This window comes from Mobula hypostoma, chromosome X1 (genome assembly GCF_963921235.1).
Source record: "Mobula hypostoma chromosome X1, sMobHyp1.1, whole genome shotgun sequence".
In the NCBI taxonomy this organism is placed as follows: domain Eukaryota; kingdom Metazoa; phylum Chordata; class Chondrichthyes; order Myliobatiformes; family Myliobatidae; genus Mobula; species Mobula hypostoma.
In genome coordinates this window covers 69,027,750-69,046,162 of record NC_086128.1, presented here as the reverse complement: position 1 = coordinate 69,046,162, position 18,413 = coordinate 69,027,750, and the positions used below count along the sequence as shown (strand labels likewise).

At 50.6% G+C, this 18,413-nt stretch overlaps 1 protein-coding gene across 3 annotated transcripts in view; it reads right to left on the bottom strand.

Moving 5' to 3' along the window:
• LOC134340426 (growth factor receptor-bound protein 7-like) overlaps positions 1-18,413 on the bottom strand; it is a 189,476-nt gene that overhangs the window by 55,132 nt on the left and 115,931 nt on the right. For all 3 annotated transcript variants that reach the window (XM_063037645.1, XM_063037644.1, XM_063037646.1), the window contains 5 exons: positions 17,983-18,057; positions 15,830-15,967; positions 11,512-11,619; positions 9,288-9,386; positions 2,835-2,915 (listed from right to left, as the gene is read on the bottom strand). In XM_063037645.1, the coding sequence (XP_062893715.1) occupies positions 2,835-2,915; positions 9,288-9,386; positions 11,512-11,619; positions 15,830-15,967; positions 17,983-18,057 (501 nt within the window). The remainder of the gene's footprint in view (positions 1-2,834; positions 2,916-9,287; positions 9,387-11,511; positions 11,620-15,829; positions 15,968-17,982; positions 18,058-18,413) is intronic.

Genomic DNA, 18,413 nt, shown 5'->3' with positions numbered 1-18,413 from the left:
TCCAGTTTCACCTTTCACCTTGTGCTTCTTCCTCCCCTCTCCCCACCTTCTAAGCCTGACTCCTCATCATTTTCTTCTCCAGTCCTGACGAAGGGTCTCGGCCCAAAACGTCGACTGTTGACTCTTCTCCAGAGACGCTGCCTGGCCTGCTGAGTTCCTCCAGCATTTTGTGCGTGCTGTTGCTTTGAACCTTTGAACCCAGCAGGTCAGGCAGCATCTACGGAGAGGAATAAACAGCCGACATTTCCGGACGAGACCCTCCATCGGGGCCTGAAACTTCAACTGTTTGTTCCTCAAACAGGAGGAAATCTGCAGATGCTGGAATTTCAGGCAACACACATACCAGCTAGTGGAATGGTGCCACAGCAACAACCTGGCACTCAACGTCAGTAAGGTGAAAGAGCTGATTGTGGACTTCAGGAAGGGTAAGACGAGGGAACACATACCAATCCTCATAGAGGGATCAGAAGTGGAGAGAGTGAGCAGTTTCAAGTTCCTGGGTGTCAAGATCTCCAGGGATCTAACCCGGTCCCAACATATCGATATAGTTATAAAGAAGGCAAGACAGCGACGATACTTCACAAGGAGTTTGAAGAGATTTGGTATGTCAACAAAACACTCAAAAACTTCTATAGATGTACCATGGAGAGCATTCTGACAGGCTGCATCACTGTCTGGTGTGGGGGGTGGGGGCTACTGCACAGGACCGAAAGAAGCTGCAGGGGGTTGTAAATCTAGTCAGCCCCATCTTGGGTACTAGCCTACAAAGTACCCAGGACATCTTCAGGGAGCAGTGTCTCAGAAAGACAGCGTCCATTATTAAGGACCTCCAGCACCCAGGGCATGCCCTTTTCTCACTGTTACCATCAGGGAGGAGGTACAGGAGCCTGAAGACACACACTCAACGATTCAGGAACAGCTTCTTCCCCTCTGCCATCAGGGAGGAGGTACAGGAGCCAGAAGACACACACTCAGCGATTCAGGAACAGCTTCTTCCCCTCTGCCATCAGGGAGGAGGTACAGGAGCCTGAAGACACACACTCAACGATTCAGGAACAGCTTCTTCCCCTCTGCCATCAGGGAGGAGGTACAGGAGCCTGAAGACACACACTCAGCGATTCAGGAACAGTTTCTTCCCCTCTGCCATCCGATTTCTGAATGGACGTTGAACCCGTGAACACTGCCTCACAACTTTTTCTTTTCTGTTTACTTTCTACTTATTTTAACTTAACTATTTAACACGGGGTACAGATACTCACTGTAACTCAGTTTTTCTCTATATTATGATGTACGGCTGCCATGAAGTTAACGAACTTCACGGCATGGGCTGGTGATATTGAATCTTTTGCACCTCTCTTCCCTGATTTCTGAACTTCTGGAGCGTCAGAGGAAAAACAAACACCAGGATCCAACGGCAGGGGGTGTGGGGGGGGGGGGGGTGGAACTGAAGACATTTCAGGATGGAACAGCTACATGGCCCAGATGAGGGGCCTCGAAGCTGAAACGTTGACGATTTCACCTCCCACCACAGACATTGCCCGACCTCCGTGTTCCTTCTGCGGCGCGACAGATCCCAGTGTCCGTCGTGCCCACTTGACTTCTGCACCAGATGGACTACACTGGGGCGGATGGGTGGATGGGTTGGTACTGTCAGCTTGCAGCCGATTTGAAGATTGGTGGGGTTGTGGACGGTGGGGAAGACTGGCGAAGAATATGGCACGGTATGGATCAGATGGAGATACGGGCAGATAAATGGCAGGTGCAGTTTAACCCAGGAAAATGTGCGGCGTTGCACCCTGGCAGGGCAAATGCAGGGAGACAGCACTCTGTTAGGGGCAAGATCCTGAACAGTGCTGCTACGCAGAGAGATCCTGGGATCCAAGTTCATAGTTCTTTGAAAGTGACTACACCGGACGATAGGATGGTTAAGAAGGCTTATGGATCTCCCAGTGGCCACACATTTTAATTCCACGTCCCATTCCCCTTCTGATATGTCTAATCCACGGCCTCCTTTACTATAAAGATGAAGCCACACTCAGGTTGGAGGAACAGCACCTTATATTCTGTCTGGGAAGCCTCCAACCTGATGGCATGAACATCGACTTCTCTAACTTCCGTTAATGCCCCACCTCCCCCTCGTACCCCATCCGTTATTTATTCATATACACACATTCTTTTTCTCTCTCTCCTTTTTCTCCCTCTGTCCCTCTCACTATACCCCTTGCCCATCCTCTGGTTCCCCCCACACCCCCTTTTCTTTCTCCCTGGGCCTCCTGTCCCATGATCCTCTCATATCCCCTTTGCCAATCACCTGTCCAGCTCTTGTCTCCATCCCTCCGCCTCCTGTCTTCTCCCATCGTTTTGGATCTCCCCCTCCCCGTCCCACTTTCAAATCCCTTACTAGCTCTTCCTTCAATTAGTCCTGACAAAGGGTCTCGGCCTGAAACGTCGACTGTACCTCTTCCTAGAGATGCTGCCTGGCCTGCTGTGTTCACCAGCAACTTTTATGTGTGTTGCTTGAAATTCCAGCATCTGCAGAATTCCTCATGTCAAGGCTTATGGAGGCTTGTTTTTATTCGTTGAGTTCAAAAGTCAGAGGGTTATGTTTCAACTTGATAAAACTTTGTCGTGGCCATGTCTGGAGCATTGCGTACTGTTGTGGTTGCCCCGCGATGGGAAGGGTGCTGGAGCTTCGGAGAGCGGGCTGGGGGTGCGGAAGAGGTTCACCAGGATGCCTCCCGGTTCAGAGGGCGTGTGTGCGCGGCCGCGACGGGACATCAGGCTGGGGAGCGTGCGGCTGGGTGCGGGGACCGTGCGGGCGCGTGCTGACTCACCGACCCAGCCGCCCCGTTCCAGGACCTCCGGCTCTCCCGCTGCTGCGTCCGCTGGAAGTTGAGGCGGAGCTGTGGACCCAGCTGGGAGAGACAGAGAGAGGGGACGCCAGGTTGAGAAACACCACTGCTGCCCCCCGCCCACCCCCCCGCCCCCGGCTCCGGAACGGATCTGCTGACACGGACCTGCCCCTTCCCCTGAGACTCGACTCCGTGCCTGGGTCTGCCCACCACCGTTCTCCACCCATCTACCCTCCTCTCCCCTCCCAAACGAACCACCTTCCCCCCACGCCTTCTCAGCAATCTCCTCCACTGCCAACCCCCCCCCCACTCTTCCAGTTCCCTCTGACCCTCCAAAGGTCTCAAGGGAGGGGATTTAGGGTGGCAAGGCGGAGATAGGTCCCTATCAGAGGAGGTGTGAGACGCTCCTTCCCTCCGCTAGCCTGCAGGTCACCCTCGGGCAAGGTGTAGCACCTGCTTAGCCCCCCGATCAGGGTCAGGTGGGATCAGGTGGTGGACGGTCGTACGAGCAGCCGGTGCAGATCACGAGTCCTTGTGATGCGACCACTGACGCCAGGCAGACAGTCTCTGAAGAGTTACTGATAATGGTCGGGGGGGGGGGAGGTAGTCACTTGTCTTGTAAAGACACCGCCCAGAAGAACACGATGGCAAACCACTTCTGTAGAACATTCATGGTCATGGAAAGACCGTGATCGCCCATGTCATACGACATGGCGCATAATCATGATGATGTGAGTGGATGTGGAGAGGATGTTTCCTATAGTGGGGGAGTCTAGGACCAGAGGACACAGATAGAGTGGATGTGGAGAGGATGTTTCCTACAGTGGGAGAGTCTAGGACCAGAGGACACAGATAGAGTGGATGTGGAGAGGATGTTACCTATAGTGGGGGCGTCTAGCACCAGAGGACACAGATAGAGTGGATGTGGAGAGGATGTTTCCTATAGTGGGAGTGTCTAGGATCAGAGGACACAGATAGAGTGGATGTGAAGAGGATGTTTCCCATAGTGGGGGAGTCTAGGACCAGAGGACACAGATAGAGTGGATGTGGAGAGGATGTTTCCCATAGTGGGGGAGTCTAGGACCAGAGGACACAGATAGAGTGGTGTGGAGAGGATGTTTCCTATAGTGGGGGGAGTCTAGGACCAGAGGACACAGATAGAGTGGTGTGGAGAGGATGTTTCCTATAGTGGGGGGAGTCTAGGACCAGAGGACACAGATAGAGTGGATGTGGAGAGGGTGTTTCCTATAGTGGGGGAGTCTAGGATCAGAGGGCACAGATAGAGTGGACGTGGAGAGGACGTTTCCTATAGTGGGGGAGTCTAGGACCAGAGGGCACAGATAGGGTGGACGTGGAGAGGATGTTTCCTATAGTGGGAGTGTCTAGGATCAGAGGACACAGATAGAGTGGATGTGGAGAGGATGTTTCCTATAGTGGGAGTGTCTAGGATCAGAGGACACAGATAGAGTGGATGTGAAGAGGATGTTTCCCATAGTGGGGGAGTCTAGGACCAGAGGACACAGATAGAGTGGATGTGGAGAGGATGTTTCCCATAGTGGGGGAGTCTAGGACCAGAGGACACAGATAGAGTGGTGTGGAGAGGATGTTTCCTATAGTGGGGGGAGTCTAGGACCAGAGGACACAGATAGAGTGGTGTGGAGAGGATGTTTCCTATAGTGGGGGGAGTCTAGGACCAGAGGACACAGATAGAGTGGATGTGGAGAGGGTGTTTCCTATAGTGGGGGAGTCTAGGATCAGAGGGCACAGATAGAGTGGACGTGGAGAGGACGTTTCCTATAGTGGGGGAGTCTAGGACCAGAGGGCACAGATAGGGTGGACGTGGAGAGGATGTTTCCTATAGTGGGGAAGTCTAGGACCAGAGGACACAGATAGGGTGGATGTGGAGAAGATGTTTCCTATAGTGGGAGTGTCTAGGACCAGAGGACACAGATAGAGTGGATGTGGAGAGGGTGTTTCCTATAGTGGGGGAGTCTAGGACCAGAGGACACAGATAGAGTGGATGTGGAGAGGATGTTTCCTATAGTGGGGGAGTCTAGGACCAGAGGACACAGATAGAGTGGATGTGGAGAGGATGTTTCCTATAGTGGGGGGAGTCTAGGACCACAGGACACAGATAGAGTGGATGTGGAGAGGATGTTTCCTATAGTGGGGGAGTCTGGGGCCAGAGGGCACAGATAGAGTGGATGTGGAGAGGGTGTTTCCTGTAGTCGGGGAGTCTAGGACCAGAGGACACAGATAGAGTGGATGTGGAGAGGATGTTTCCTATAGTGGGGGAGTCTGGGGCCAGAGGACACAGATAGAGTGGATGTGGAGAGGATGTTTCCTGTAGTCGGGGAGTCTAGGACCAGAGGACACAGATAGAGTGGACGTGGAGAGGACGTTTCCTATAGTGGGGGAGTCTAGGGCCAGAGGACACAGATAGAGTGGATGTGGAGAGGATGTTTCCTGTAGTCGGGGAGTCTAGGACCAGAGGACACAGATAGAGTGGATGTGGAGAGGATGTTTCCTATAGTGGGGGAGTCTAGGGCCAGAGGACACAGATAGAGTGGATGTGGAGAGGATGTTTCCTATAGTGGGCGAGTCTAGGACCAGAGGACACAGATAGGGTGGATGTGGAGAGGATGTTTCCTATAGTGAGGGGAGTCTAGGACCAGAGGACACAGATAGAGTGGATGTGGAGAGGATGTTTCCTATAGTGGGGGGAGTCTAGGACCAGAAGGCACAGATAGAGTGGATGTGAAGAGGATGTTTCCTATAGTGGGGGAGTCTAGGACCAGAGGACACAGAGAGAATGGATGTGGAGAGGATGTTTCGTATAGTGGGGGAGTCTAGGACCAGAGGGCACAGATAGAGTGGATGTGGAGAGGATGTTTCCTATAGTGGGGGAGTCTAGGGCCAGAGGACACAGATAGAGTGGATGTGGAGAGGATGTTTCCTATAGTGGGCGAGTCTAGGACCAGAGGACACAGATAGAGTGGATGTGGAGAGGATGTTTCCTATAGTGGGAGTGTCTAGGATCAGAGGACACAGATAGAGTGGATGTGGAGAGGATGTTTCCTATAGTGGGGGGAGTCTAGGACCAGAGGACACAGATAGAGTGGATGTGGAGAGGATGTTTCCTATAGTGGGGGGAGTCTAGGACCAGAGGGCACAGATAGAGTGGATGTGGAGAGGATTTTTCCTATAGTGGGGGAGTCTAGGACCAGAGGACACAGATAGAATGGATGTGGAGAGGATGTTTCCTATAGTGGGATAGTCTAGGACCAGAGGGCACAGATAGAGTGGATGTGGAGAGGATGTTTCCTGTGGTCGGGGAGTCTAGGACCAGAGGACACAGATAGAGTGGATGTGGAGAGGATGTTTCCTATAGTGGGGGACTCTAGGGCCAGAGGACACAGAGAGAGTGGATGTGGAGAGGATGTTTCCTATAGTGGGGGAGTCTAGGACCAGAGGACAAATTACAACAGGAAATAGAAAAGGCTTGTCAGAAGGGCAGTGTTATGATAATTGTGCGGGATTTTAACATGCGAGTGGATTGGGAAAATCAGGTCGGCACTGAATCTCAAGAGAGAATTTGTAGAATGTCTGCGAGATGGCTTTTTAGAACAGCTTGTTGTTGAGCCCACTAGGGGATCGGCTGTACTGGATTGGGTATTGTGTAATGAACTGGAGTTGATTGGAGAGATTGAGGTGAAGGAACCCTTAGGAGGCAGTGATCATAACATGATTGAGTTCACTGTGAAATTAGAAAAAGAGAAGCCGAAATCTGATGTGTCGGTATTTCAGTGGAGTAAAGGAAATTACAGTGGCATGAGAGAGGAACTGGCCAAAGTTGACTGGAAAGGGACACTGGCGGGAAGGACAGCAGAGCAGCAGTGGCTGGAGTTTATGCGAGAAATGAGGAATGTGCAAGACAGGTATATTCCAAAAAAGAAGAAATTTTCAAATGGAGAAAGGATGCAACTGTGGTTGACTAGAGAAGTCAAAGCCAAAGTTAAAGCAAAGGAGAGGGCATACAAGGAAGCAAAAATTAGTGGGAAGACGGAGGATTGGGAAGTTTTTAAAAGCTTACAAAAGGAAACTGAGAAGGTCATTAGGAGGGAAAAGATTAACTATGAAAGGAAGCTAGCAAATAATATCAAAGAGGATACTAAAAACTTTTTCCAGTATATAAAGAGTAAAAGACAGGTGAGAGTAGATATAGGACCGATAGAAAATGATGCTGGAGAAATTGTAATGGGAGATTGGGAGATGAGATGGCGGAGGAACTGAACGAGTATTTTGCATCAGTCTTCACTGAGGAAGACATCAGCAGTATACCGGACACTCAAGGGTGGCAGGGAAGAGAAGTGTGCGCAGTCACAATTACGACAGAGAAAGTACTCAGGAAACTGAATAGTCTAAAGGTCGATAAATCTCCTGGACCAGATGGAATGCACCCTCGTGTTCTGAAGGAAGTAGCTGTGGAGATTGCAGAGGCATTAGCGATGATCTTTCAAAATTCGATAGATTCTGGCATGGTTCCAGAGGACTGGAAGATTGCAAATGTCACTCCGCTATTTAAGAAGGGGGCAAGGAAGCAAAAAGGAAATTATAGACCTGTTAGTTTGACGTCAGTGGTTGGGAAGTTGTTGGAGTCAATTGTCAAGGATGAGGTTACAGAGTACCTGGAGGCATATGACAAGATAGGCAGAACTCAGCATGGATTCCTTAAAGGAAAATCCTGCCTGACAAACCTATTACAATTTTTTGAGGAAATTACCAGTAGGCTAGACAAGGGAGATGCAGTGGATGTTGTATATTTGGATTTTCAGAAGGCCTTTGACAAGGTGCCACACATGAGGCTACTTAACAAGATAAGAGCCCACGGAATTACGGGAAAGTTACATACGTGGATAGAGCTTTGGCTGATTGGCAGGAAACAGAGAGTGGGAATAAAGGGATCCTATTCTGGTTGGCTGCCGGTTACCAGTGGTGATCCACAGGGGTCCGTGTTGGGTCCGCTTCTTTTTACATTGTACATCAACGATCTGGATTATGGAATAGATGGCTTTGTGGCTAAGTTTGCTGATGATACCAAGATAGGTGGAGGGGCCGGTAGTGCTGAGGAAATGGAGACTTGGATAGATTGGAAGAATGGGCAGAGAAGTGGCAAATGAAGTACAATGTTGGAAAGTGTATGGTTATGCACTTTGGCAGAAAAAATAAATGGGCAGACTATTATTTAAATGGGGAGAGAATTCAAAGTTCTGAGATGCAACGGGACTTGGGAGTCCTCGTACAGGATACCCTTAAGGTTAACCTCCAGGTTGAGTCAGTAGTGAAGAAGGCGAATGCAATGTTGGCATTCATTTCTAGATGAATAGAGTATAGGAGCAGGGATGTGATGTTGAGGCTCTATAAGGCGCTGGTGAGATCTCACTTGGAGTACTGTGGGCAGTTTTGCTTTCCTTATTTAAGAAAGGGTGTGCTGACGTTGGAGAGGGTACAGAGAAGATTCACTAGAATGATTCCGGGAATGAGAGGGTTAACATATGAGGAACGTTTGTCCGCTCTTGGACTGTATTCCTTGGAGTTTAGAAGAATGAGGGGAGACCTCATAGAAACATTTCGAATGTTAAAAGGCATGGACAGAGTGGATGTGGCAAAATTGTTTCCCATGATGGGGGAGTCTAGTACGAGAGGGCATGACTTAAGGATTGAAGGGCGCCCATTCAGAACAGAGATGCGAAGAAATTTTTTTAGCCAGAGGGTGGGGAATCTATGGAATTTGTTGCCACGGGCAGCAGTGGAGGCCAAGTCATTGGGTGTATTTAAGGCAGAGATTGATAGGTATCTGAGTAGCCAGGGCATCAAAGGTTATGGTGAGAAGGCGGGGGAGTGGGACTAAATGGGAGAATGGATCAGCTCATGATAAAATGGCGGAGCAGACTCGATGGGCCGAATGGCCGAGTTCTGCTCCTTTGTCTTATGGTCTTATAACACAGATAGAGTGGATGTGAAGAGGATGTTTCCTGTAGTGGGGGGAGTCTGGGACCAGAGGGCAGGGCCTCAGAATAGGGGGACGTTCATTTAGAACAGAGATGAGCAGGAATTTCTTCAGACAGAGGTGGTGAATCTGTGGAATTCATTGCCACAGGCGGCTGTGGAGGCCAAGTCATACTTAAAGCAGAGGTTGATAGGTTCTTGATCAGTCAGGGTGTCAAAGGTTACAGGGAGAAGGCAGGAGAACGGGGTTTGAGAGGGATAGTAAATAATGAGGGAGGTGATTCGATGGGCTGAGTGGCCCGGTTCTGCTCCTGTGTCTGATGGTATAATGGACCCTTCCCACAAACTTTCACAGCACACTCCCCACCCGTCCATGCCCACGCCCAGGGGCCAGATCCCCACCCTATCGGCGACGTACAGTCTCACCTTGAGTAATCGGAAAGCCGTCATCCAGCAGGTACGGGTCTGTTCATCGTCAGCGCAAAGCAAACACAGCTCTCCCCGATCGCACCTCGGCCCGGGAACCTGGGGGTAGCGAGTAACGTCAGTGGGGATACAGTCAGTGACACGGGGAGAGGGGTCACTAAGGGACGGTGTGAGGGAGCTGGATTAACGTCAGTGGGGATACAGTCAGTGACACAGGACGCTGGGGGAGAGGGGTCACTGAGGGACAGTGTGAGGGAGCTGGATTAACGTCAGTGGGGATACAGTCAGTGACACAGGACGCTGGGGGAGAGGGGTCACTGAGGGACGGTGTGAGGGAGCTGGATTAACGTCAGTGGGGATACAGTCAGTGACACAGGACGCTGGGGGAGAGGGGTCACTGAGGGACGGAGTGAGGGAGCTGGATTAACGTCAGTGGGGATACAGTCAGTGACACAGGACGATGTGGGAGAGGGGTCACTGAGGGACGGTGTGAGGGAGCTGGATTAACGTCAGTGGGGATACAGTCAGTGACACAGGACGCTGGGGGAGAGGGGTCACTGAGGGACAGTCTGGGGGAGCTGGATTAACGTCAGTGGGGATACAGTCAGTGACACAGGACGCTGGGGGAGAGGGGTCACTGAGGGACGGTGTGAGGGAGCTGGATTAACGTCAGTGGGGATACAGTCAGTGACACAGGACGATGTGGGAGAGGGGTCACTGAGGGACGGTGTGAGGGAGCTGGATTAACGTCAGTGGGGATACAGTCAGTGACACAGGACGCTGGGGGAGAGAGGTCACTGAAGGACGGTGTGAGGGAGAGGGATTAACGTCAGTGGGGACACAGGACGCTGGGGGAGAGGGGTCACTGAGGGATGGTGTGAGGGAGCTGGATTAACGTCAGTGGGGATACAGTCAGTGACACAGGGTGCTGGGGGATTGTAATTTCAACCCCAAGTGCGCTGTGACGAGCTTTGATGCGCCGGGCTGGTCTCCCTTTTCCTGAGGGACTGTGTGGAATCTCGGGAGGCAGGGTATGTGACTGACCCCTGGAACGGACGCATTGTCCGGTGAGCAGATGTCCGACAGGATGGTCCTGTCTCCGCGGGACTGTGAGGTGTCAGAGACGATGGACTGAAGTGTCCTGGTGGGATTCGGCCGCGTGGACGTGGACTGGGCAAAGGTCTGAAACTCGGGGGCGAAGGGTTAAAAATGAGCCGCGCCCCTTCAGCACGGGGTTGAGCATAACTTTTCTCCCAGGTCTCGGAGCCCCGACCCTCCAGGAGCTGTGAATTTTGTTAATGCTGGGCCAGGGGCTCACAATCAGTCAGGCGTGTGGAGGGTCACTAGGAATTCGGGGTGGGGGGTTTCTCATCACCTGGGGGCTCTCCGTGACGGACTCCTGCTCCGTATGTTTGTTTCAGCCATTCTGGGCCACTCTGGCCCTCCAGAGCCGATTTGTTCCCCCCGCCCACCTAACGCCATGATGAGGGGCGTTTCTCTGTGGAAGCTCACCTGGGCTCCCGGGGCTGAGTGGTCCCTGACTTCCGTGGTATGTACTGCCACCTGGTGGTCACAGCTTGTCAGTGACACGTACACACACACACACACACACACACACACACACACACACACACACACACACACACACACACACAACACACACAGATACACACACACACAGACACACCCACACAGACACACACACAGACACACACACACACACACACACACAGAGACACACCCACACAGACACACACAGATACACACACACACACACACACAGACACACACAGAGACACACCCACACAGACACACCCACACAGACACACACACAGACACACACACACTCACACACAGACACACCCACACAGACACACACACACACACACACACACATAGACACACACACTCACACACAGACACACACACACTCACACACAGACACACACACACACACACACAGAGACACACCCACACAGACACACACAGATATACACACACACACACACACACACACACAGACACACACACACACACACACACACTCGCACACACAGACACAACACACAGACATACTCACACACACGCTCACACACACTCACAAATACACACAGACATACACACACACACAGATACACACACACACACACACAGATACACACACACACACACACTCTCTCTCTCTCTAGCTGGCGAATGCCACAAAGTTCCTGGGCTCCCCTACCTTCACACAGAAGCCGAACTCTGTGGGTGAGTTATATCTCTTTCTGTTCGTGACGGTGTAAATGTGGCTCTCGTTCGTGTCTGCAAAGTACTGAAGGTGTCTTGGTTCCTGTTGGAGAGAAGAACAGGTCAAATTCAGAATGGAACCTGTACGTGGAGTCAGGGAGCACGACAGCACTGAATCAGGCTATTTGGCCCATCTAGTCTGTGCTGGATTGTTACTCTGCCTAGTCCCACTCCCTGGCTCACATCTTCCAAGCTTTTTCTCGACATCTCCCGGCTTCATCTCTCATCTATTTTTCTCTCTCCCAATGTCTTTGTGTATCGGAGTGGAGATATGTCTCTACCAAAGGAGGTGTGAGATGCTCCTTCCCTCCGCTGGCCTGCAGGTCACCCTTGGGTGAGGTGTAGCACCTGCTTAGACCCCTGATCAGGGTCACGTGAATCCATGGGAGCAGGTGGTGGACGGTCGTACGAGCAGCCGGTGCAGATCACAAGTCCTGGTGATGCGACCACTGACGCCAGGCAGACAATCTCTGAAAGAGTATTGATAATGGCTGGGGTGAAAAAGGCGAATGGTATGCTGGCATTCATAGCAAGAGGATTCGGGTACAGGAGCAGGGAGGTACTACTGCAGTTGTACAAGGCCTTGGTGAGACCACACCTGGAGTATTGTGTGCAGTTTTGGTCCCCTAATCTGAGGAAAGACATCTTTGCCATAGAGGGAGTACAAAGAAGGTTCACCAGATTGATTCCTGGGATGGCAGGACTTTCATATGAAGAAAAACTGGATGAACTAGGCTTATACTCGTTGGAATTTAGAAGATTGAAGGGGGGATCTGATTGAAACGTATAAAATCCTAAAGGGATTCGACAGGCTAGATGCAGGAAGATTGTTCCCGATGTTGGGTAGGTCCAGAATGAGGGGTCACAGTTTGAGGATAAAGGGGAAGCCTTTTAGGACCGAGATGAGGAAAAACTTCTTCACACAGAGAGTGGTGATTCTGTGGAATTCTCTGCCACAGGAAACAGTTGAGGCCAGTTCATTGGCTATGTTTAAGAGGGAGTTAGATATGGCCCTTGTGGCTACAGGGGTCAGGGGGTATGGAGGGAAGGCTGGGGCGGGGTTCTGAGTTGGATGATCAGCCATGATCATACTGAATGGCGGTGCAGGCTCGAAGGGCCAAATGGCCTACTCCTGCACCTATTTTCTATGTTTCTATGTAAGTGCAGCTCATAAGTTTGCGATGGAGACATAGGCCGAATTCAAATTGAGAAAACAAGACGGTTCAAGATTGGGGAATATGCTTGACAAAGGACATGCAAAGATTGCCCGAGAAAATCGTGAGTATATGAGAGCTGTGGTTGAGTCTCTAGCAAGAACAGACAGTGAATGACACAGTGGAAATTCTAGCTCTAATGAGACCCTACCGCGAATCATTTATAGATTTATACAAACTAATCTGCATATCACTGACTCTACCTCATGCGAACCGAGTTTCTCTTGCCTCAGACGCCTCGAAAACTACCTAAGGAATAGCAGCGGCGATGCTCGGAACAGCGACTTGGCCCTGTTGGCCATAAACAGCCGGAGGACCAAAGCACTTGACATCCAGAAAATCACTGATGTTTTCACCACCAATCACAACAACAGAGGGATTGTGCTTCTCTGAAAATATCAAAGGTGAATGCAGTTGATTTTTAAAAAAATTTGGGCCAAGGCTAATGCTGAATATTATTATTATTTTGTGGTGGTTACCCCATAGTCCTTATGTTTCCTGCAAATCCTAAACTATTACATTTACTGCTATTAAGCCTACTGGTATTGCATGGACTTCCAAGCGGAGATTCTGTTGATTTTTGTTTTAAATTCAGTAGCCGAATTAATTGAGGTATTGCATGGTCAGAGTACGATTTGCCCAACTCCTGGTAAAGCCTTGCATCTGTTGTTTGCCTTATTTGACTTTAATAACCGTGTATCTTTTGGCATTGTCTGTCTGTGTAATGCGAATAGCAGTGGACATTGTGCGTGATTCACGTTGTGTGCTGTGGGTCAGATGCTCTGCTGGTTTGTTTGTTTATGCTCTGTGTCGGCCGGGTTGTCTCTGACGCTGTTGACACTGTCACAGTTCACTGCTATATTGCTGCCCGACCCGCTGAGGTCCTCCAGCGTGTTGTGAGCGTCATTTCTATATTATATTTATCAATTGCTGTCGCTTGTGAATCAACAGAGGCATTTATAGTAGGCACATAATGCCTGAAACTGACTTTTGAACGCCATGCGTCTGGCCTTGTGAATACATATAACCATACAGTACACACTCAGCGATTCAGGAACAGCTCCTTCCCCTCTGCCATCAGGGAGGAGGTACAGGAGCCTGAAGACACACACTCAACGATTCAGGAACAGCTTCTTCCCCTCTGCCATCAGGGAGGAGGTACAGGAGCCTGAAGACACACACTCAACGATTCAGGAACAGCTTCTTCCCCTCCGCCATCAGGGAGGAGGTACAGGAGCCTGAAGACACACACTCAACGATTCAGGAACAGCTTCTTCCCCTCTGCCATCCAATTTCTAAATGGACATCGAAGCTTTGGACACTACCTCACTATTTTTTAAGTATACAGTATTTCTGTTTCAGCACGACTTTTAAAATCTACTTACGTATACTGTATAAAGTATACTGAATAAAAAGCTTTATTTATTTTTCCTTTCTTCCAGATTATATATTGCACTGAACTGCTGCTGCTAAGTTAATAAATTTCACGTCACGTGCCGGTGATAATAAACCTGATTCTGATTCTGCTCCTGGTGAAAGTCCTTTCCCTCATCTCCCGTCCAATCCGACTGTTGGTTACCTCACACAGATCTGTCTGGGCTACGTCTAGCCTTAGCCTTGTCGCAACAATACCCTCTCCATCTCTCCGGACGTGCTCCGCAGACAAAATAAACCCCCCACCCCGTCCTAAATGCAGAGTAAATCCGCCACCTCGGGGGGAGGGGTGGCTACCGCGAGGGTATCGCGGCTCCGCGGCATTCGGAGTTCAGTCCCGGCCACCTATCCAGGCAAACTTCCTTCCGTGGGAACCCTGGGGGCCTTCCTCCTGCAGTCTAAAGATGCACCGGTTGCTAGGTGAATTCGTCACTGTCAGCTGTCCGGCTCAGGGGATTTTGGGGCCTTCCCTCTGGGAGATTCTCGATCGCACAGTAACAACAGCAGCGAACTTGCATTTCAGAAGTTTCTCCAGATCTCCCTCTGCTTCTCACGTCTGTCTTCATCAATTGGAATATTTAGAATGCTCTCCGTGGTACGTCTGCAGTGACAAACCACATCTCTTCAAGCTTCTAACTGTTGTGTCTTCTTTGTAATCGTATCGACAGATTAGGTCCAGATTAGACTGGCGTGCAAGAGCACGGAACTGCTCACTCCCTCCACTTCTGATCCCTCTGTAAATCCGCTCCTCTTACCCTTCCTGAAGTCCACTACCTGCTCCTCGGCCTTGCTGGCACTGAGTGTCACTACTCCAACCAGCTCCTGTACGCCCTCCTGTCACCATCTGAGATTCTGCCAACAATGGTTGTATCGTCAGCAAATTTACAGATGGTATTTGAGCCGTGCCTAGCCACAGAGTCGTGGGTATAGAGAGAGAGTAGAGCGGTGGGCTAAGCACACACCCCTGAGGTGCACCAGTGTTGATCGTCCACGAGGTGGAGATCAAATCAATCCCATTGGTCTTTTACAACGAATCGTCTACATGTGCGATCATGTTTGCTGTTGTGTGCTGGGGCAGCAGGCTGAGGGGAGCAGACACCAACAGAATCAACAAACTCATCCGTAAGGCCAGTAATGTTGTGGGGATGGAACTGGACTCCCTGACGGTGGTGTCTGAAAAGAGGATGCTGTCCAAGTTGCATGCCATCTTGGACAATGTCTCCCATCCACTACATAATGTACTGGGTGGGCACAGGAGTACATTCAGCCAGAGACTCATTCCACCGAGATGCAGCACAGAGCGTCATAGGAAGTCATTCCTGCCTGTGGCCATCAAACTTTACAACTCCTCCCTTGGAGGGTCAGATACCCTGAGCCAATAGGCTGGTCCTGGACTTATTTCCTGGCATAATTTACTGGCATAATTTACATATTACTATTTAACTATTTATGGTTCTATGACTATTTATTATTTATGGAGCAACTGTAACAAAAACCAATTTCCCCCGGGATCAATAAAGTATGACTATGACTATATGGACTATACTGTTAGGCTGGGGTGAAATCGGTGGGCGGCCGGGCGCCGCGGCTCGGTGGGCCACTCACCTTGGACGTTCCTTTGGCAGAGTAGTAGAACCCCGACCTCCTGAGGAAGAAATACAGGCGCCTCCACGCCCTCTTCCCCTTCTCCTTCAGGTACAGAAACCCCTGTATCTCCGGGCAGCTCCGGGCATTCAGGAAGTTCTTGAAGGAAGGAAACAGCTCAGTTTGCATACTTGGGAAGCGGAGAAACATCCCACAAGAAAGCAGCTTCCCCACCAGTATCTCACCAACACCACTCAGGCCATACGCTCTTCTCATACGATCATCAGGAAGGAGGTACAGGAGCCTCAGGACCCACACCACCAGGTTCAGGAACAGTTATTACCCCTCAACCATCAGGAAGGAGGTACAGGAGCCTCAGGACCCACACCACCAGGTTCAGGAACAGTTATTACCCCTCAACCATCAGGAAGGAGGTACAGGAGCCTCAGGGCCCACACCACCAGGTTCAGGAACAGTTATTACCCCTCAACCATCAGGAAGGAGGTACAGGAGCCTCAGGACCCACACCACCAGGTTCAGGAACAGTTATTACCCCTCAACCATCAGGAAGGAGGTACTGGAGCCTCAGGACCCACACCACCAGGTTCAGGAACAGTTATTACCCCTCAACCATCAGGAAGGAGGTACAGGAGCCTCAGGACCCACACCACCAGGTTCAGGAACAGTTATTACCCCTCAACCATCAGGAAGGAGGTACAGGAGCCTCAGGACCCACACCACCAGGTTCAGGAACAGTTATTACCCCTCAACCATCAGGAAGGAGGTACAGGAGCTGCAGGACCCACATCACCAGGTTCAGGAACAGTTATTACCCCTCAACCATCAGGAAGGAGATACAGGAGCCTCAGGACCCACACCACCAGGTTCAGGAACAGTTATTACCCCTCAACCGTCAGGAAGGAGGTACTGGAGCCTCAGGACCCACACCAACAAGTTCAGGAACAGTTATTACCCCCTTAACCATCAGGAAGGAGGTACAGGAGCCTCAGGACCCACACCACCAGGTTCAGGGACAGTTATTACCCCTCAACCATCAGGAAGGAGGTACTGGAGCCTCAGGACCCACACCACCAGGTTCAGGAACAGTTATTACCCCTCAACCATCAGGAAGGAGGTACAGGAGCCTCAGGACCCACACCACCAGGTTCAGGGACAGTTATTAACCCCTCAACCATCAGGAAGGAGGTACTGGAGCCTCAGGACCCACACCACCAGGTTCAGGAACAGTTATTACCCCTCAACCATCAGGAAGGAGGTACAGGAGCCTCAGGACCCACACCACCAAGTTCAGGAACAGTTATTACCCCCTTAACCATCAGGAAGGAGGTACAGGAGCCTCAGGACCCACACCACCAGGTTCAGGAACAGTTATTACCCCTCAACCATCAAGTTCCACAACCGTGAACTGATTCCACATCCTACAGATGTACTTTCAGGAACTTTTTTGCAAACTCTGTTCTCAGTATTAATTTTTTTTTTTGCACAGTTTGTGTTCTTTGATACACCGGTAGTTTGTCGGTCTTAATGTTTAGGGATAGTTTTTCACAAAGATTTTGTATTTCTTTATCTTCCCTGTGATTGGCCACATTGAAATGAAACTCAGGGTAGTATAAGTTTACTTTGAACTTTAAATTTCAAACACCTCGGTCATTAAAAAATTGAGAAAAAAGGTCATATGACACAAGAGCAGAATTAGGCCATTCAGCCCATCAAATCTGCTCCACCATTCCATCATGACTGATTTACTATCCCTCTCAACCACATTCTTCTGCCTTGTCCCCGTAACCATTGACACCCTGACTAATCAAGAACCTATCAACCTCTGCTTTAAATGTACCCAGTGACTTAGCCTCCACAGCCGCCTGTGACAATGAATTCCACAGATTCACCATCCTCTGGCTAAAGAAATTCCTCCTCATCCTAGACTCCCCCACCACAGGACACATCCTCTCCACATCCACTCTATCTGTGTCCTCTGGTCCTAGACTCCCCCACGAGAGGAAACATCCTCTCCACATCTACTCCATCTCTGCCTTTCAAAAAGACCCTCATTCTGTGGTTTACCCATGTATGCCTCAGATCGTCAGAATTTATGCCAGATTACCGCGGGGCGGGGCGGGGTGGGGGAGTCTGGTTTTCAGATTGGGTCTCACCTGAGTGAGTTGTACTCGTGAAATTCCCGCGTGACCTTCCAGACTTCCTCCTAACAAGTGCGGGGGGAAGAACGTCTGTGGAGAGGAGAGAAATGTGACCATCAGATCGGAGAGGGGCTCCTCGGTAGTGTTGTGATTAGCGCAACGCTCTTGCAGTTCGCGGAGTTCCGGAGCTCCCGCACCCTCTGTCAGCAGTTTGTGCATCCCCCCACCCCTGTGAACGAGTGGGTTTCCTCAGGGTGATCTGGTTTCCTCCCGCAGTCCAAAGGCGTACCGGCTCCTACGTTTGATTGGTCGTTGTTAATTGTCATGTGATTGTTTTTGACTGCCCTCTGCTGGTCGGAGGTCAGCCATGGACATTGCGCCCCGGCTGTCTACGTGATACACAAGCCGGGTCAATACGGTACGGGGAGCGAGCTGTTGTTTGTGTA